The sequence below is a fragment of the Neoarius graeffei genome, chromosome 5 (assembly GCF_027579695.1).
Source record: "Neoarius graeffei isolate fNeoGra1 chromosome 5, fNeoGra1.pri, whole genome shotgun sequence".
Classification (NCBI taxonomy): domain Eukaryota; kingdom Metazoa; phylum Chordata; class Actinopteri; order Siluriformes; family Ariidae; genus Neoarius; species Neoarius graeffei.
Genome location: NC_083573.1, coordinates 56,897,738 through 56,917,206, shown reverse-complemented (window position 1 = coordinate 56,917,206; position 19,469 = coordinate 56,897,738). Strand labels below are relative to the sequence as shown.

At 41.2% G+C, this 19,469-nt stretch overlaps 1 protein-coding gene across 1 annotated transcript in view; it reads left to right on the top strand.

Moving 5' to 3' along the window:
• The first annotated feature begins 632 nt into the window (after positions 1 to 632).
• Positions 633 to 19,469, top strand: part of rsu1 (Ras suppressor protein 1) — a 77,368-nt gene continuing 58,531 nt past the window's right edge. The window contains exons 1-5 of the mRNA XM_060920616.1: positions 633 to 751; positions 903 to 1,014; positions 4,619 to 4,669; positions 13,753 to 13,873; positions 18,459 to 18,577. Of these exons, the coding sequence (XP_060776599.1) occupies positions 906 to 1,014; positions 4,619 to 4,669; positions 13,753 to 13,873; positions 18,459 to 18,577 (400 nt within the window). The 5' untranslated portion in view covers positions 633 to 751; positions 903 to 905. The remainder of the gene's footprint in view (positions 752 to 902; positions 1,015 to 4,618; positions 4,670 to 13,752; positions 13,874 to 18,458; positions 18,578 to 19,469) is intronic.

The following is a 19,469-nucleotide window of genomic DNA, read 5'->3' as shown; positions in this document are numbered from 1 at the left end:
GTACTCCGGTTTCCCCCACAGTCCAAAGACATGCAGGTTAGGTTAACTGGTGACTCTAAATTGACCGTAGGTGTGAATGTGAGTGTGAATGGTTGTCTGTGTCTATGTGTCGGCCCTGTGATGACCTGGCGACTTGTCCAGGGTGTACCCCGCCTTTCGCCCGTAGTCAGCTGGGATAGGCTCCAGCTTGCCTGCGACCCTGTAGAAGGATAAAGCGGCTAGAGATAATGAGATGAGATGAGACGTGTACACACCATTTATAGGTCAAAACATTGCTAAATTTGGCTGAATTATAACATTCAGAAGTTGTACTAAATGAAGAGTCGATTGGGAGAAAAAAGAGCCGATTCTTATCCCTGAGCTGAGCCAAATGATCCGGTTCACTCAAAAGATCTGGAATTCCCATCACTGATCCGCTTTCTCGGCGGAGCGCGTTTCTGTTACACCTTCCTCTTGTGTTTTCGGCGAGAAAACACCCATCATCGGCTTACGATTCGATTGGATGAAATCGTGTTCCTCCCAGTGACGACAATCCTTTTGCTCAAGCTGATTGGACAAGCGGATTGAACGCTCCCAGAAAATCCTTTTCGAGTCTGAATGCAGGAAGTGCCCTTTTATGGAATGTGAAGCATTTCATTTTTCGTGTCAACTTCCGGTTGGGTGCGAATCAGCTGCTGGAAACGGAGAATAACAGCGCCTGAGGATATATTTAAAAACATATTGTTTCTTTTTCTACACTTTAATCAGCAAGGTAAAAAAGGGCAACCTGTCTCTGTGTTATCATGATAACTAAGCAGTCTGAGCGGGTGGATCTGTACGAACAAGCTAACTTAGTTTCATAGTTGTTACATTGCAGTTTCACTCAGTTGGCACTGAAGTTGTTCATTTTTGTTCCTTTGTAGAAGATGTCAAAGTCTTTGAAGAAGATAGTGGAGGAGACCAGGGATAAGAATCTCACCGAGGTGGACATGTGTGATAGGGGAGTATCCAACATGCTGGACATTCCTGGCTTGTGTGAGTTGAGTGTCTTTAATCAGATGTCCATGTCCAAGTGAAAGTTCTTGTTTGCATTTTTCACTCAAAACACTATACACTGATGGATACAGATACTTTGCTACACTAAACCTAGTAAATCTCATCTCATCATCTCTAGCCGCTTTATCCTGTTCTACAGGGTCGCAGGCAAGCTGGAGCCTATCCCAGCTGACTACGGGCGAAAGGCGGGGTACACCCTGGACAAGTCGCCAGGTCATCACAGGACTGACACATAGACACAGACAACCATTCACACTCACATTCACACCTACGGTCAATTTAGAGTCACCAGTTAACCTAACCTGCATGTCTTTGGACTGTGGGGGAAACCGGAGCACCCGGAGGAAACCCACGCGGACACGGGGAGAACATGCAAACTCCACACGGAAAGGCCCTCGCCGGCCACGGGGCTCGAACCCGGACCTTCTTGCTGTGAGGCGACAGCGCTAACCACTACACCACTGTGCCGCCCCACAAATAATTATTATTACTTTAATAATAAATAATCTCATTCATCTCATCTCGTTATCTCTAGCCGCTTTATCCTGTTCTACAGGGTCGCAGGCAAGCTGGAGCCTATCCCAGCTGACTACGGGCGAAAGGCGGGGTACACCCTGGACAAGTCGCCAGGTCATCACAGGGCTGACACTTATGGCCCTTTTCCACTACCCTTTTTCAGCTCGCTTCAGCCCGACACGGCTCGCGTTTCGACTACCTCAGAGCAGCACGACTCGGCTCGCTTCAGCCCTGCTTAGCACCCAAAACTCGCACGGTTTTGGAGTGGGGCTGAAGCGAGCCAAACCGAGCCGAGTGGGGCTAGGGGCGTGAGGAGACACTCCCCTGTGCACTGATTGGTGAGGAGGAGTGTCCTCACATGCCCACACGCCCCGCGAGCACGCTGGGATCTGTAAACACCGTAAACCCGGAAGAATAACAATTACGAATTACGAGAATTTCTGAAGCCTTATGCGCCTCGCCTCATCTATACGCTCTTGCCAGTATCTGTTGGCGTTGTCGGTGACAACAAGCCACTGCATCAAGACCAGCAACACTAACGACTCCATGTCTTCCATGTTTATTGTTTACTATCCGGGTCGTGAGACTACCGCTTAAAAGATCACTGATGTCACTGTTTGCGCCGCCTAGCGACATCACGTGACGTCCACCCACTTTCGCTAACTCCACCCAATGTGTCCACCCACTTCCAGCCAGCACGGTTCAGTGCGGTTGTAGTCAAAATGCAACTCCAACAGCCCCGCTCAGCTCGACTCAGCCCAACTCAGCACGGCACGGCTCAGCCCGACTCAGCGGCATTGGTAGTGGAAAAGCGGCAATAGACACAGACAACCATTCACACTCACATTCACACCTACGGTCAATTTAGAGTCACCAGTTAACCTAACCTGCATGTCTTTGGACTGTGGGGGAAACCGGAGCACCCGGAGGAAACCCACACGGACACGGGGAGAACATGCAAACTCCACACAGAACGGCCCTCGCCGGCCACGGGGCTCGAACCCGGACCTTCTTGCTGTGAGGCGACAGCGCTAACCACTACACCACCGTGCCGCCTTAATAATAAAGAATAATAATTATTATTATAACTCTAAACTTCTATTTATAACTTGAACATTTCCTAATTCCACAGGTCACTTTATACTATTTATAATATTTTTGCAGCTGCATAATTTAATACGCTTCATATTTACAGTAATTCTGTGCTGAGCCAAATTGCAACAAAATTTTGTTCTGTGTACACTTGTTGCAGACTGAATGACAATTAAGGAAGTCTAATAAGTGCTCGAGTTTATTGATGAATTGTCACTGTTTTTTTCATTATGTAATATGGACATGTAAAGCACACTTTATATGGTCTGCACAGTAAACTATTCTCATCTGCTGTACAGAAGAACAACAGGAAGTACAGTGTATGGTCTTTAATGTACAGTAGATATAAAAAATGTACACACCCCCCATTAAAATGATATAGCTTTTTCTGATGTGTAAAAAAAAAAAGAGACCATGATAAATAACTTCAAAGCTTTTCCCACGTTTAATGTGACCTATAACCTGTACAATTCAATTGAAAAACAAACAAATCTGTTGGGGGAGGCAAAAAATGTACAATAAGCTGGTTGCATAAGTGTGCACACCCTTAAACTAATACTTTGCTGAAGCACATTTTGATTTAATTACAGCATTCAGTCTTTTTGGGTCAGAGTCTATCAGCCTGCCACATCCAGACTTGGCAATATTTGCCCACTCTTCCTTGCAAAAGAGCTCCAAATCTGTCAGATTGTGAGGGCATCTCTTATGTACAGCCCTCTTCAGGTCACCCCACAGATTTTCAATTGGATTTAGGTCTGGGCTCTGGCTGGGCCATTCCAAAACTTTAATTTTCTTCTGGTGAAGCCATTCTTTTGTTGATTTCGACGTATGCTTGGGGTCATTGTTGTGCTGAAAGATGAAATTCCTCTTCAGCTTTCGAGCAGACACTTGAAGGTTTTGGGCCAAAATTGTTTGGTATTTAGAACTGTTCATAATTCCTTCCACCTTGACTAAAGCCCCTGTTCCAGCTGAAGAAAAACAAACCCAAAACATGATGCTGCCACCACCATGCTTCACCGTGGGTATGGTGTTCTTTCGATGATGCGCAGTGTTGTTTTTGCACCAAACATACCTTCTGGAATTGTGGCCAAAAAGTTCAACCTTGGTTTTATCAGACCATAACACATTTTCCGACATGCTTTTGGGATAGGCAATGTGTGTGTTTTTTTTTTTTTGCAAAATTTAGTTAGGCCTGGATGTTTTTCTTTGTAAGAAAAGGCTTCCGTCTTGCGACCCTACCTCACAGTCCAGACATATAGAGAATATGGGAGATTGTTGTCACATGTAGTACACAACCAGTACTTGCCAGAAATTCCTGCAGCTCCTTCAGTGTTGCTGTAGGCCTCTTGGCAGCCTCCCTGACCAGTTTTTGTCTTGTCTTTTCATCAATTTTGGAGGGACGTCCAGTTCTCGCTAATGTCACTGTTGTCCCAAATTTTCTCCACTTCTTGATGACTGTCTTCACTGTGCTCCGTGTTATATCTAATGCCGTGGAAATTTTTTTGTACCCTTCTCCTGACTGATACCTTTCAACAATGAGATCCCTTTGATGCTTTGTACGTAAGCTCTCTGTGAACCCTGGCTTTTGCTGGAGGATGCAACTGAGTAAATGTCTGAACTTTATTTGGGGTTAATCAGAGTCATTTTAATTGATGGTAGGTGTGAACCCAAAAAGACTGAATGCTGTAATTAAATCAAAAGGTGCTTCAGCAAAGTATTAATTTAAGGGTGTGCACACTTATGCAACCAGTTTATTGTACATTTTTTATTTTTTATGTTTTTTCCCTCCTAACAGATTTGTTTGCTTTTTCAATTGAATTGTACAGGTTATAGGTCACATTAAAGATGGGAAAAGTTTTGAAGTTATTTATCATGGTCTCATTTTTTTACATCAGAAAAACCTATCATTTTAATGGGGTGTGTAAACTTTTTATATCCACTATATCTCACCAACTTTTCTTCTTTTGTCTTGAAGTCACATTGTCCAACATAACTCAACTGGTCTTGAGCCACAACAAGCTGCCGAGTAAGTAGACCGCTTCATTTCACTGTCATTTCATTTCTCTTAAGTTTCCTTTCATTTGTCAGCCCAGTAGCACCCTGACAGAGACACGACTCTTCAATGACAACAAGAATAGTAACGTAGGAAGACCAATGATAACACTAGAAGAACAAGAATTTAAAAACACCGGCATAACTGCAGACGAATTTCACAGACGTTCCACGAAAAGGGATTTGGATATGGTAGACTAAAGTTTTAACCTCTCAAAAGTCTGCTCCAGTAGATAGCAGCTCAAGATGAAGTAAGTAAGTTCATTTCACCCATTGCTGCATGACATAGTGTGCAGTAATAGCAATAACTTAATTTCTGAGACGCCTTTAAAATCCTGCTCGAGTCTGTGGAGGATCTGTGAAGTACATGTTTTGGAAAAAGCAGTTTGCAAATTTCCTGTGAAAAATGTCGTGCTTTCTTGAAATGTTCGTGAGATGCTCATAAGAACCTCTAGATGACAGTGTTGGCCAGAGTGCAGCTGAGAGTGTATTGATGGTTGCTGAGAGTTTACAAAAAACAATGCAAGCATAAGAAACATTCAAATAGCATGTAGTCTGTGTTAAATGTTACACACCGAGAGTTATACATTCATCCAGATTCGAAACCTATGCCACTGACAGTTGCTGTATAGATGTTTTGTGTTGTTATGCTTGTTCATGTTGTAAAAAGTGTGTGCATGGATTTTCTTTCAGTTTGTAGGTTTAAGAATAACCTCAGTTTAGATTTTTATTTGTAAATGTCTGCACTGTAAGACAAAACATTCATTCATCTTCAGTAAACGCTCCATTCTAGTCAGGGTCGAAGTGGATCCAGTGCCTGTCCCAAGAACGTTGGGCACAAGGCAGGAATACAAGGCAGGTATGGGACGGCAGAGTGTCTCAGGGCTCCGTGATCTGATTTACATTTCAAATTTCTATTTTGAATATCTTTCTCTGGCTTTGTCCACTATGTTACAAGTGTAATAAATGCTTGTTTACAGAAAATTATTCAGTAATGGAGTCGTATAACATCTTTTTAATTTATTTTATACAGGGGGCTGCAAAAGTAGGTAGACAGTAAGGCTTATTCCAGTATTACCAGTATTATAATAGTGGTGCTAGGTTTCATTTTAATACTAGAATTCATTAAAAGAAAGGGTTTTCGCACACAAGCCACGTTCTGTTGATGCTATGATTCTGTTCATACGGGAGGCTTGCCAGGAAATTGATGCTGATAAAGACCTTTGTGCCAGTGTGTGCATGGGTGTCCACACTCGACTAGTGGAGTGTGTGAATGCTGGGGGCAAACAGTTTGAACATTTGAGGGATTAATATGTTTATTATTGATATGTTTGTATAATCAATGAAATAACGTTTTGTTTTTCATTACTGTATAACTACTTTTGCAGCCCCTTGTATATCTGCAGTGACCAACACTTTGCAGTAAAAAGTTTAAAGGAAATTGAAATAATCCTCCTTGGAAAAATATACAGTCAAAATATCTTGGTTTTCTGCTCCAAAGCTATATTTCGCAAGGTCTATGGCAGTCATCTTTTTATGCAGCACTGAATAATTTCTAGATATGACCGAACTATGTTAATATGACATACAATCAAAATTTGTTTGCAAGAAAGTGAAAACGAATAGAGAGAAATTTTTGAAAATCGAAGATTCCTTGTTCTAGTTAAAAAAAAAAAACTCATCCATTTTTAAATAATTTGCTTATTGTAAAATGTTCAGCAAAAACTATTTTCATGAATGCATGTTGCAAATTATCCTTAGGTTTTCTTGGATATTCAGTTCAAATTTCAACACACACACACACACACACACACACACACACACAAAATAAAATCCATGACATGAACTAGAAGTTCTGAATTTTGGGTGAGTTGGCACAGAATGGCCCAACATGCAAAACTCCACACAACCAGTAACCCGAGTCAGGATTGACCCAGGGACTGTGGAGCTGTGTTGGAGCAATGCTACACACAACGTTTCCATTAATACTATCTTTATTCAGCTTGATATTATTGCTACAGAGCAGTGAGCCTTGCCATTAAGCTGACACCCACATTTTGGTCTCATGTTTGCTGTACATGCCAGAGCAGGATTGAGAGCAAATAAACAAGTCATGGAAATCTCCATAAAGCAAAGATCTCACAATTTGATATCGCTTATGTTTGTCAAGGGGTATTTTTAGCAAAGCGCCTTAATTAGCTTATCATGGCTCTTCACCTGAAGGGGAGATGCATAAATTCATTTTCAGGTTAGGATGCTCTGTGACACTCTTGTAAAGTCATATAACAAATGTAGATTTTTTTTTTTTTGAGATGCATTTTTGCAAAAGGACAACTGATTCCTGTGAATCGGATATAATATAATTTTATTGTATAGACAAGTGTTTTACTGGGAAATACGCCACTCGTATCTTTCATATGAACTACATCTGGAACATTCTCATCTCATTATCTGTAGCCGCTTTATCCTGTTCTACAGGGTCACAGGCAAGCTGGAGCCTATCCCAGCTGACTACGGGCGAAAGGCGGGGTACACCCTGGACAAGTCGCCAGGTCATCACAGGGCTGACACATAGACACAGACAACCACTCACATTCACACCTACGGTCAATTTAGAGTCACCAGTTAACCTAACCTGCATGTCTTTGGACTGTGGGGGAAACCGGAGCACCCGGAGGAAACCCACACGGACACGGGGAGAACATGCAAACTCCACACAGAAAGGCCCTCGCCGGCCACGGGGCTCGAACCCGGACCTTCTTGCTGTGAGGCGACAGCGCTAACCACTACACCACCGTGCCGCCTACATCTGGAACATTGAGTAACATATTTAACAGTTATTCCACAAAATCAAGTCATACATGAACTGATAGCTGGCAAGGTGCGTAGCGGGCTATAAGCCATGTACGACAAGATTGAGTGGAATAACTGTTTTATTATATCCACATTCACTGGATTTTGAGAAACAGCATTTTTATTTTTGCAAATTTGATAAAAGCTTTATACAAAACGTCAGATAAAATAATTTCCACTTAGAATGGAAACAAACTGGCAAAATGACAGTAGCAATTTGTGAAAAATGCTATAATAATAATTCTTGAAAAATAGAGATGTTCATACCATCAAATACCATCAAATACTTTTTTCCATGGTTTTTTTTTTTTTTTGGTTCTTGGTTGGTTCAGCAACGCATTCCACCATTTTATTTTTCTCTACTCATGGTATATGAGCTGATAGCCTAGTAGTAGAGTAGCCAGTCAGAGCCCGTGAATGTGTAATATTATGTGTGTGTATGTGTGTATATATATATATATATTCAGAATATGTTCTAGCCTTACTGTCTTCTGAATTTCAAGTGACACGACCTATTATTTTTCCTCAGTAAGTTGTACTGCTTGATCAAATCATGTCTTCATAAAATGCAGAGATATACAGGGTGCTTTCTTTTGAACTTTTCAAGGTAGTCAGAAATTACAGTGACATTTGAAACCCTTTCATTAGTGAGACTGGCAAGTAAAATACCCGAGCTGGAGAGGATGGGAGAGACACAGGCAGTGTAATGAGGGAGAGGGAAGAAGAGCAAGGGAGAGAGATGAGGAAGGAAGAAGAGAGATATAGTGAGGGCAAAGGTTTGAAACCTCTCTCCACCATCCAGTCTTTACATTGCTTTCACTTATTACTATCAATCATGTGGCCCATTAAGGACTTTGTGGTTTCTCAGAGATGTACTGGTAGCTAAGACATTGGACTTTGTGAGCTCATATTCATGCACACACATTCATTCAAGTACATTCACGTATGTACGTTTCGACTAAAGAACAAATTAAAGTAAAAACAACATGTCTTAGTAAGCCATCAGAAGTGCTTCAGGGCTGTTTGGTATAGATTGTGCATGTCTCTGGAACTGTCCTAGAGAGTTGAACACCACTTTTCTGAAAGCTATTACCTCAGTTGGTGTTTTGATTGGTGGCACAGCAGGGAGCATGGATGCTTCACAGCTTCAGGGTCCCCAGCTCGATCCTGAGCTCTGATTCCAGTCTGTGTGGAGTTTTGCATGTTCTCCCCACGTTCACAAGGGTTTCCTCTGGGTTCTTGTGATTCTTTCAATCTCCCAAAACATGCAGATATGTAGGTTGAGTATGCTAAATTGGCCCTATGTTTGCATGGTGTGCTGCAAGGTACAGATTTCCTATCTGGGGTAAATGATCCAACCTTGTGCCCAGGGTTACAGGGATAAGATCCAGATCCAGGATTAAACTCCCTTTCTTCTGTTGACCTCAGAGGACACTATAGTTTTGTCTGTCTGTATTAGGCATGTAATGATATATACAACCCCGATTCCAAAAAAATTGGGACAAAGTACAAATTGTAAATAAAAATGGAATGCAATCATTTACAAATCTCAAAAACTGATATTGTATTCACAATAGAACATAGACAACATGTCAAATGTCGAAAGTGAGACATTTTGAAATTTCATGACAGCAACACATCTCAAAAAAGTTGGGACAGGGGCAATAAGGCTACATCCACACGACAACGGCAACGAGATGTTGTTTAAAAATATATCGCGTCCAAATGGGCAACGATCAGTAAAATATCAGCTCCATATGGCAACGCAACGCTTGCTGAAAACGATGCAATACATATGCCACACCTCTAGGGGCGCTGTAAGACGGTCCCTTCGGAGACACCAGAACAATAGAAGAAGTAAGGACGCATGCGCATAAACTATTATGCGCGAGACTTCATATTAGCCACAAAGTCAGGAAAATCTGTTCGGAAAATTACATTATAATGACCAAATACTGTACAATGAAAAGTATTTTTCCAGTCTCACCTGTGAAAGGTAATCCCATGTGATCTCATTTGGACGGTAAACCTGTTGGTACAGTTAAACGCAGCACATGAATCTTTATTCTCCGCTTTGACCTATCCAATATGGCGGCGAGGATGACGTATGATTCTACACGGAAGGCGGCGTCTTTAATGGTCCGGAATAAATTGAATGCTACATGTTGATGGATTAATTTGCTCTTCTACGCCCTTTTTGAGGAATGTATTGTAGGACTTAAACCCACATCTGAAGAGGTGAGATCGCTCCTTTTTTTTTCCCTATTTTTGCTGGCGGGATTGACTCTGCCCTAAGGGCAGAGTCTCTCTCTCTCTCTCTCTCTCTCTCTCTCTCTCTCTCTCTCTCTCACACTTTGCACCATTACACAATAAATATTCACAGTGAAAATATTTTGTAAGCGCGTTTCATGAACCAAGTTATAGGATTTGTTGACAACTCGCATCGAGTTCGTTACACTTCTACCTGGCGTGAAGCACTGACAGTCATGTGGTTGTGACGTCATCGTAAACAAATCCGTTCTACTCATCCAGACGACTTCACAACGGCAACGTTGCCAGATCTTTCCACTCTGGAACCCGTTCTCAAAAAGATTGCGTTTTGGGCACCCAAAACGCCGGTGCTGTGTGGACGCCAGGCCTAAACGATAAGCAATTGTATCGGAGTCACCTGAATCCGTTGCCGTGTGGACAGGGCCTAAGAGGCTGGAAAAGTTAAAGGTACAAAAAAGGAACAGCTGGAGGACCAAATTGCAACTCATTAGGTCAATTGGCAATAGGTCATTAACATGACTGGGTATAAAAAGAGCATCTTGGAGTGGCAGCGGCTCTCAGAAGTAAAGATGGGAAGAGGATCACCAATCCCCCTAATTCTGCACTGACAAATAGTGGAGCAATATCAGAAAAGAGTTCAACAGTGTAAAATTGCAAAGAGTTTGAACATATCATCATCTACAGTGCATAATATCATCAAAAGATTCAGAGAACCTGGAAGAATCTCTGTGCGTAAGGGTCAAGGCCGGAAAACCACACTGGGTGCCCGTGATCTTCGGGCCCTTAGACGACACTGTATCACATACAGGCATGCTTCTGTATTGGAAATCACAAAATGGGCTCAGGAATATTTCCAGAGAACATTATCTGTGAACACAATTCACCGTGCCATCCGCCGTTGCCAGCTAAAACTCTATAGATCAAAGAAGAAGCCGTATCTAAACATGATCCAGAAGTGCAGACGTCTTCTCAGGGCCAAGGCTCATTTAAAATGGACTGTGGCAAAGTGGAAAACTGTTCTGTGGTCAGACGAATCAAAATTTGAAGTTCTTTATGGAAATCAGGGATGCCGTGTCATTCGGACTAAAGAGGAGAAGGACGACCCAAGTTGTTATCAGCACTCAGTTCAGAAGCCTGCATCTCTGATGGTATGGGGTTGCATTAGTGCGTGTGGCACGGGCAGCTTACACATCTGGAAAGACACCATCAATGCTGAAAGGTATATCCAGGTTCTAGAGCAACATATGCTCCCATCCAGACGACGTCTCTTTCAGGGAAGACCTTGCATTTTCCAACATGACAATTCCAAACCACATACTGCATCAATTACAGCATCATGGCTGCGTAGAAGAAGGGTCCGGGTACTGAACTGGCCAGCCTGCAGTCCAGATCTTTCACCCATAGAAAACATTTGGCGCATCATAAAACGGAAGATACGACAAAAAAGACCTAAGACAGTTGAGCAACTAGAATCCTACATTAGACAAGAATGGGTTAACATTCCTATCCCTAAACTTGAGCAACTTGTCTCCTCAGTCCCCAGACGTTTACAGACTGTTGTAAAGAGAAAAGGGGATGTCTCACAGTGGTAAACATGGCCTTGTCCCAACTTTTTTGAGATGTGTTGTTGTCATGAAATTTAAAATCACCTAATTTTTCTCTTTAAATGATACATTTTCTCAGTTTAAACATTTGATATGTCATCTATGTTCTATTCTGAATAAAATATGGAATTTTGAAACTTCCACATCATTGCATTCTGTTTTTATTTACAATTTGTACTTTGTCCCAACTTTTTTGGAATCGGGGTTGTATATATGCAGTGATGAATCAGTGAAAAAAGAATAAATTATTATACGGCTGTGTAATCTCTTTGCTTTTCCGAGCTGTAATTCCATTGTTTGTTTAGTGTAACTTTTATAATAGGAATACTTCCATCTACAGTGAAGGCTAGTGTAACACAGTTCTAATGCTGCAAAAACGCACAAAGATCAGATCTAAAATGGGAGAGAGTTGTTGTGCGTTTAACGGCACAAACAGATTTAACAAGAAATCTGAGCTTTTTTTTTTTTTTAAACAAACTGCTGAAAGCTAAAGAGGAGAAAAATGGAGCACAAATCTTCATAAAAGTTTCTTAAGAAAAGGCCTATTTTGAATTAACTTTATTTCAAAGAAAAGGAATATTTAGTTAATAGGCTTATGTTTTACTCAAATCTTTACAAATGTAGGTAAATCATTATTGTTGGTTATTAAGAAAATGATTTTAATAAAAAAAGGAATAAGTTGATAACGATTAGGAGAATAAATGTTTTTTTAAAATGTAATAAAATTTTCATTTAATTTTTTATCCACCTCTGGCTGAAAGGTCAAAAGGGGGATTATGTCGTGGTGATGTCCGTCCGTCCGTCCGTCCCAGGAAGGATGCTCACTTTCTGAAATCAACTCCTCTCATGGTTTTTGGAGGAATTTAACGAAACTTGACAGGATTCTTTGTTCTATGTCAGTAATACGCATATTGCAATTTCATTCAATTCAGTCGCACTTTACCAGAGTTATGGCACAGTTGCCAGTGGGGGATATTGTGCTCTCAGAGCACTCTTGTTTTCAAAAATATTGTGAGAATTGAATTGTCAGTGAGGTAATTGAATTGAATTGGGTGAATTGCTGCATGTCTAGTCTGTCTGTTTGTATTTATGTATATTTATGTATGAATGGGTCCAAGTTCCTGGTCCCCATTTGCAGTTGGGAACTAGAGGATTTGCTGTTTAATAAACGCAAACTCTCCCTTAATATGAGTGGAAAATAGATTCATGATCTAATCCTGATGAAAAAGGATCAAATGAGACAAGCTAAGTTTCTAGATTGAATTAGGATTCAAGGGTGCGTCTGTGTGGCCTTTCCAAATGGGAATGGAGACTCAGACCTTGGACCCATTCATACATACAGACATGCAAGCATTCAGACTGAAATACAGACATGCATGTTCACTGAGGTTAACAGGAAAAAAAGAAAAAAACTTTAATTTTAAGCGCTAAGTACATTTGAACTACTGGCTAAAATGTATCAAGATTTAATTCCTTACAGCTTTTCATTTTTCAGCATTTTCTAATTTAAATACTTCATCTACATGTTTCTTGAGCATTATGATTTAAAGCTCATGTAAGAAACATGGCTTAAAATTTGTGATGATGCCTTATTTTCACTCAATACAGATTTGCAGAAGTATTATTATTATTATTATTATTATTAATAAATTTATACTCCAGAATATTTCATGACTTCAGACTGGCTATGATTTGAAAAGCTTTGTCCTGCATTAAAGCTCACCGAGACATCTGCTGGCAACCTGAGGTTTAGAAGCTCAAAGATATTGATAAATGACATGTGTCAGTTTGCTGGTCCATGCCAGAACCCTGAAATGGCTTTCTTATTGTTTTAGTATGCCTTGCGTGCACTCTGTGGAACTGTTGCTTCTGAAGGCACTCATGTCTGTGTGTTTGTGTAAATCCCCACCCACCAGTATAATGAAGGCCAATTGATCAGCCAGTAATCAGATAGGTGCCCTGTTCTCCTCATCTATCTTTGTCTCAGGAGCACCAGTGGACCTGCCAACCATGGAAGAACAGAAGCGCTAGGATAAACGTCTCCATCATTAAAATGTCAAATCTATTGCTGGGTGAATGATCTGTAATTGAGTCATCAAAGACAGTGTATCCATACCCCGGCTCTTAACTTGTTAAACCTTACCAGGTCACTAGCAAGCCCTCAACCCTGTCCCCTGAGACATTTTAACCCTTAGTAAAATTTCTTTTGGTTCAGAAATGTTCATTTGTGATGTTAATGTTCGGAATGTGATTCCAAACTGTGAATATTTAGCAAGATTTTGCGTTTTAACATTAGTTTTTGCTGTTTCTCTGTTTTTCTCTCCTATAGCCGTACCTCCAAACATTGCCGACCTTAAGAACTTGGAGGTACTGAACATGTTCAATAATCAGATAGAAGAGCTTCCCACTCAGATCAGCAGCCTTCAGAAACTCAAGCACCTCAATCTGGGGTAAGAAAATGTTCATGTCCTTTGTTCGTTTTAGTTCTTTAGCTAGGAATTATATACATACATTTTTGCATCAGGCATTGTGATGGAGTGTATATAAATGATAAATAAAGCCCTCGTAACATCACTTTGCGTAAAGCCAAACATGGAAATACTAACACGCTATATAGGGGCAGTGAGGGTACTGGGTATTATTTATTCAAACAGCATTGTGCTTTTTATTCAGTAAGAGGTTTGCATTGATGAAGGTGGATGACATTAACACTCTGTCTTAAATTGAGAGCTATGAACCTGGTCTCCAAATATACTTTTCGTTATTGTATATGTTGTAAAGCAATAGTCATAACCACCAACGTCTATGATGTCCTTGTGATCACTCTTTTATATTGGAGTATGAATTAATTTACAGAAAACTACATTCATAATTGCAGTCATTGTAATGGTTACACTGTACATTAAAACTTTTTTTCAAATGAAACTGAACTACCAGTGCAAATTTTGGATGCAGCTTGGACAAGCCAAAGGTGTGGGGTGTGTTTTTGGGTTGTCTCCCCATTTTTATCCCCCGCTGGCCAAAAGGCCCGGATTATGTTGTGGCGATGTCTGTCTGTCTGTCCTGGGAAGGGTACTTCCCTTCTGAAATCAACTCTCACAATTTTTGGAGGAATTTCACAAAACTTGGCAGGATTCTTTGTTATATGTCGCTGGTATGCAAATTCAGTCGCATTTTACCAGAGTTATGGCACAGTTGCCAGTGGGGGATACTGTGCTCTCAGAGCACTCTTGTTATTGTTTTGTACTATTCTCACGAGCCGCTCTAATAGGAACGGCTGTAGCCCTATTTATTCCTGCAATTATAGAATAGAATGCCTTTATTGTCACTGCACAAATGTACAACGAAATTTAGTTCATCATAGGAGAGCAAAGCCGCTGCGTACGTGCACGCCGCCACTCTTGGGCACTTCAGCCCAAGGCCATCCCATGTTAACCTAACTGTGTGTCTTTGGACTGTGGGGGAAACCGGAGCACCCGGAGGAAACCCACACAGACACGGGGAGAACATGCAAACTCCACACAGAAAGGCTCTGTCGGCCGCTGGGCTCGAACCCAGAACCTTCTTACTGTGAGGCGACAGTGCTAACCACTACACCACCATGCCGCCAACCGGCAGTTCATGCAACAGAAACACAATGCTGCAGATACAGGTCAAGACTTTAATTTAATGCTCACATCAAACATCAGAATGAGGAAAAATTGTGATTTTTGGTTGTTGGTGCCAAACTGGCTTGTTCAAGTATTTCAGAAACTGCACATCTCCCAGGGTTGATGTGCACACTAGTACAGATAATAAAGTGGCCAATGAGTACATTTTTATTGTTTTAAAATAATACCGAAGACATTAAAGTGCATATCATGGGTAAATTCAGGAGCGAGATCAATGTAATTCTCCTATTTTATATTAAACTTTGGTCAAATATCTGTAACATTCTGCATTTCTGCAATTTTTTTACCTTGCGCAATACCAGAAAAATTCAGTTGAAATCAAGCCATTTGAGGCGAATTGGTCCGCCTCTGAAAAAACTTGCCATTTGGATTTCCCGGCAAACATTGATTTTCGCGATGTCATCTGCGGGACGCCTCCCTCTGAATCCTACGTCAGCGCTGGTTTGTTTATGAGAAAACGATCTGGTGGTTTTCTGCAAATTTCTTCAACGTTATCACGTAATTATTAAAATGGTTAACAGATGTATCGTAGGAGGGTGTAGCAACACCAATCTTGATGGGATTAGTACTCATCGTTTCCCAAAAGACCGGACAATGAGAGAGAAATGGGAGCGCTTGGTCTACACAGGCTGTGCACTGAAACCGTGCAAAGCTCGCGCAGCCTGCTGGCACTTCCGCAGGTGACGTCTCGAATCTGGCTCCAGTCTCCCTTTGGGATTTTTCCAGACGCATTTTATTTTTTTTTTTCTGTTGTCGACAGATGGCCTTGCGCAAAATTACCCTTCTGGATGAGTGTGTAAAGGGACATACTTTTATAAAAAAAAAAAAAAAGAAATTGGTCCAGAATATGCACTTTAACACCATGAATGTATGTATGTAGTGACTAAGAAAAGTGTTCAACAAATCAAATGCATGTATGTACTTAACAGTATTCCTTATGAAGCTTTGCACACTTTTTGCATCTTTTGGAAGCAGTTTCATGAGGGAGCTTCAGGATCCTTCTCTTAAATTTCACAAATTCCACAGAGCTCCTTACTGCTTCTGTTAATTTCAAAATGAAAACTTTTTTTTTAAAGTAAAAACTACTTATTAAAATATATTTTGATTCAGAAATAAATTTATGCATGGTCATGAACTCATTTACATTTGTCTTAGGGAAAAAAAAATAATCCAGACTTTTTTTTTTTTTTTAACGATATATCTTTGTCAATGAAAACTCTACCGTATATTCAGTTTGCAGTCAGTCCTTTGACTGGTTCTGTATGTATCACTCATTTTGAGTTGAAGTGCTTTACATACAAAACGTCAGAAGTTTAAAACAAGGTGTTTATGGTGAGCTATATTAAAGGGATAGTTCGGGATTTTTGGCATGAATCTGTATGGCATCCCCATCAATAGTGTCGTGCAAACACACTGACTTACCCCTGACAGCATCCTGTGAGTCCAGTTCTTGTCCAGTTTTGGTCCAGACGAAAGTAATCCGGCAAGTTTGTTGGGGTCACAAAAGTAAAACGTTTTTCGTCTCAAAACAGTACGTGTTCAAAAGAGTGATATATTTGCATCACAAAACCGTTGCCAAATAAAAAGTCAGACCTCGAAATCGCTTGGCACTATTTTCTCTCCCTTCTTGTCACTGCGCGCTGCCGGCTTCATCCAGCTGCGGCTCCAGCTTCAAGGATAAGCTGGAGCCGCATAAGTAGGAGTCCCGGCGGGTGGTTTGTATTCGATTCGTTTATATCCCGACCTTGTCAGCTGTCACATTTATGTTCATGGACCCGGTAAGCTGGTAAATAATATTTATTTATTTTTTTCTTTACCAAATTCTAACAGAAAACGAGAGTGCCCGAAAGGGAAAACCGAGCCGCCTCACGGCTGTAATGCAAATTGCTTTCCTCCTCAGTATACAAGTGCGCTTCCATGGCAGGGAAAAAGAAACTACCACTGCTGCCTATGTAGTGCCCTATTTATACAAATAGGAGTCATTCAGGATTCAGCCATGACACGGAGCACGTTTTACTTTCGTGACCCCAACAAACTTGCCGGACTACTTTCGTCTGGACCAAAACTGGACAAGAACTGGACTCACAGGATGCTGTCAGGGGTAAGTCAGTGTGTTTGCACGACACTGTTGATGGGGATGCCATACAGATTCATGTCAAAAATCCCGAACTATCCCTTTAAAGAAGGATTATAAATCACGATTGAATTAACTAAAAAAAAATCTGAGAATAACCACAATTTATGAAATGTCTATTTAATAAGCTTAACAAGTATACTTTTATCTGGGGTTAAGCAGAGTTTAGGGGTGATGTAATACTGCTCCATAGCAAAGCAAGTTCAGCAGGATCCAAATCCTGAGGGCCTTCTTTAAGCCCTGTGGAATGGGAAGAGCAGGAGACCTCCTCAATGTCACGCAGGATTAAGGAGTTCCACAATCTTCCCCCCTGCATCCAACACCCCTTCATTTTTATTGATTTGGTGTCAGATGCGTCATTTCCTAGCATAATCTTGAAGACCTAAGCCGGGGCGCTGTATTCGCGGTGGTGAGTCGTGGCTAGAGCGTGTGTGTGACAGCCTAGCCAAGCTCATTTGTCAAAATGATTCCCTACCTCTTGTAATTGCTTCACAAACACAGCAAGGTATCAGTTTGTATGTGTCTTGTAAATCTTTCACAAAACTCTGTGTATCTTGCGCGACAGCTTGCGGTCACTGTGCAGTGGGGTAAAAGGGCACAGAATGAAATTGGGGTGGACGTGGAGAAGAGAGGATTAAATGGCCAGAGTTAATCAGCCTTTGATCTCGCTGTATTATGCACATACACTCCTCATCTCTCTCTAGCACACTGCACGCTTGTGCTGAAGATCTCCTTACCGAAGAGTCCCAGTTTAATATCACTTGGCTCACTTTCAAAGTTGGGCATCAGACGTAACTCGTTTGGAATTTTGGTGAAAACTGTGAAGTGTTATTACCCTGTCCCTTGATAAACATTTCAGAACTGATGACTCCTAAGCGTTGTATTGTATGGACCTGTCAACATTTTCTCTTGAGCAGAATGTGTATTTCTTATTGATTTTAAACTGTTCGTTGATGTTGGAATTGTAACGTGGACCATCATTCCGAGTAAAGATTTAATTCTTTGTCTTTGTAGGAGTGGAATGATACGTTGATGCGTATTAATATCTTTCAGTAAACAGAAACGGCATTCGAATGCAAAAAGGTCTGAGCTTTGAGCCGTGTGTGCGTGCGCATAATATATAGCTTGCATCAGTTTTACTGGAAGAATATTAATGTTTTGTTATTGGCTCTGAGAATTTCTGAATGTTTAACCATTTTGAGTCCATGTTTTGTGAATGTGTGCGTTTAGGATGAACAGACTGAGTGCGTTGCCCAGAGGCTTTGGTTCTCTCCCAGCTCTGGAGGTCCTGGATTTGACTTACAACAACCTGAATGAGTCCTCACTGCCTGGAAACTTCTTCTATCTTAGTGAGTTTCTGTCTGTCTCTCACACGCACACAATGCGTTCCTTACTCCTCCTTTAAGCGTGCATCTTCTCGCACTATGCACGGTAGATCTTACTAACACAAGGCAAACAGAAAAGCAGTTAACTGACTAAACTTCATCATCATTCCAATCAACCCCTCCCCATTAGAGGCCCAGTGATGATCACTGACCGTCTCTAGCGCGCTGTACGTTCTCTAATGGGCTGTTATTTTAATACTGATGACATGATGAAGGCACGCACCGCACAGCAATCAACCCTTTATCCTCCACCCCCTCGCCCTCCCTGCTCTATTTATCACTGCTGATGTTCAGCCTCTGATATTACTTCTGATTCCACAAGCAAATTAAAATGGATCTGATTAATGAATGAGATTCAGGTGATTAAGGACAATCAGAGACACCAGCACACACTGGAGGAAGAGGAGGGGGGAGAGTAAGAAGAGCTCTGAGCCGCTGAAATCACGGAAAAGATGTAGAATAGAAAAGGCACTCTTTTGAAGTTGTGTGCTTTATGCTTGCAATAAGGGGAGCGGTTTGAGTGGCTCGGAATCCAAAATTTCACTCCGTCATTGTGTTTAGCGTGTTCCTGACAGTGTGTGCATATACACTACCGTTCAAAAGTTTGGGGTCACTTTGAAATTTCCTTATTTTTGAAAGAAAAGCACTGTTCTTTTCAATGAAGATCACTTTAAACTAATCAGAAATCCACTCTATACATTGCTAATGTGGTAAATGACTATTCTAGCTGCAAATGTCTGGTTTTTGGTGCAATATCTCCATAGGCCCATTTCCAGCAACTCTCACTCCAGTGTTCTAATGGTACAATGTGTTTGCTCATTGCCTCAGAAGGCTAATGGATGATTAGAAAACCCTT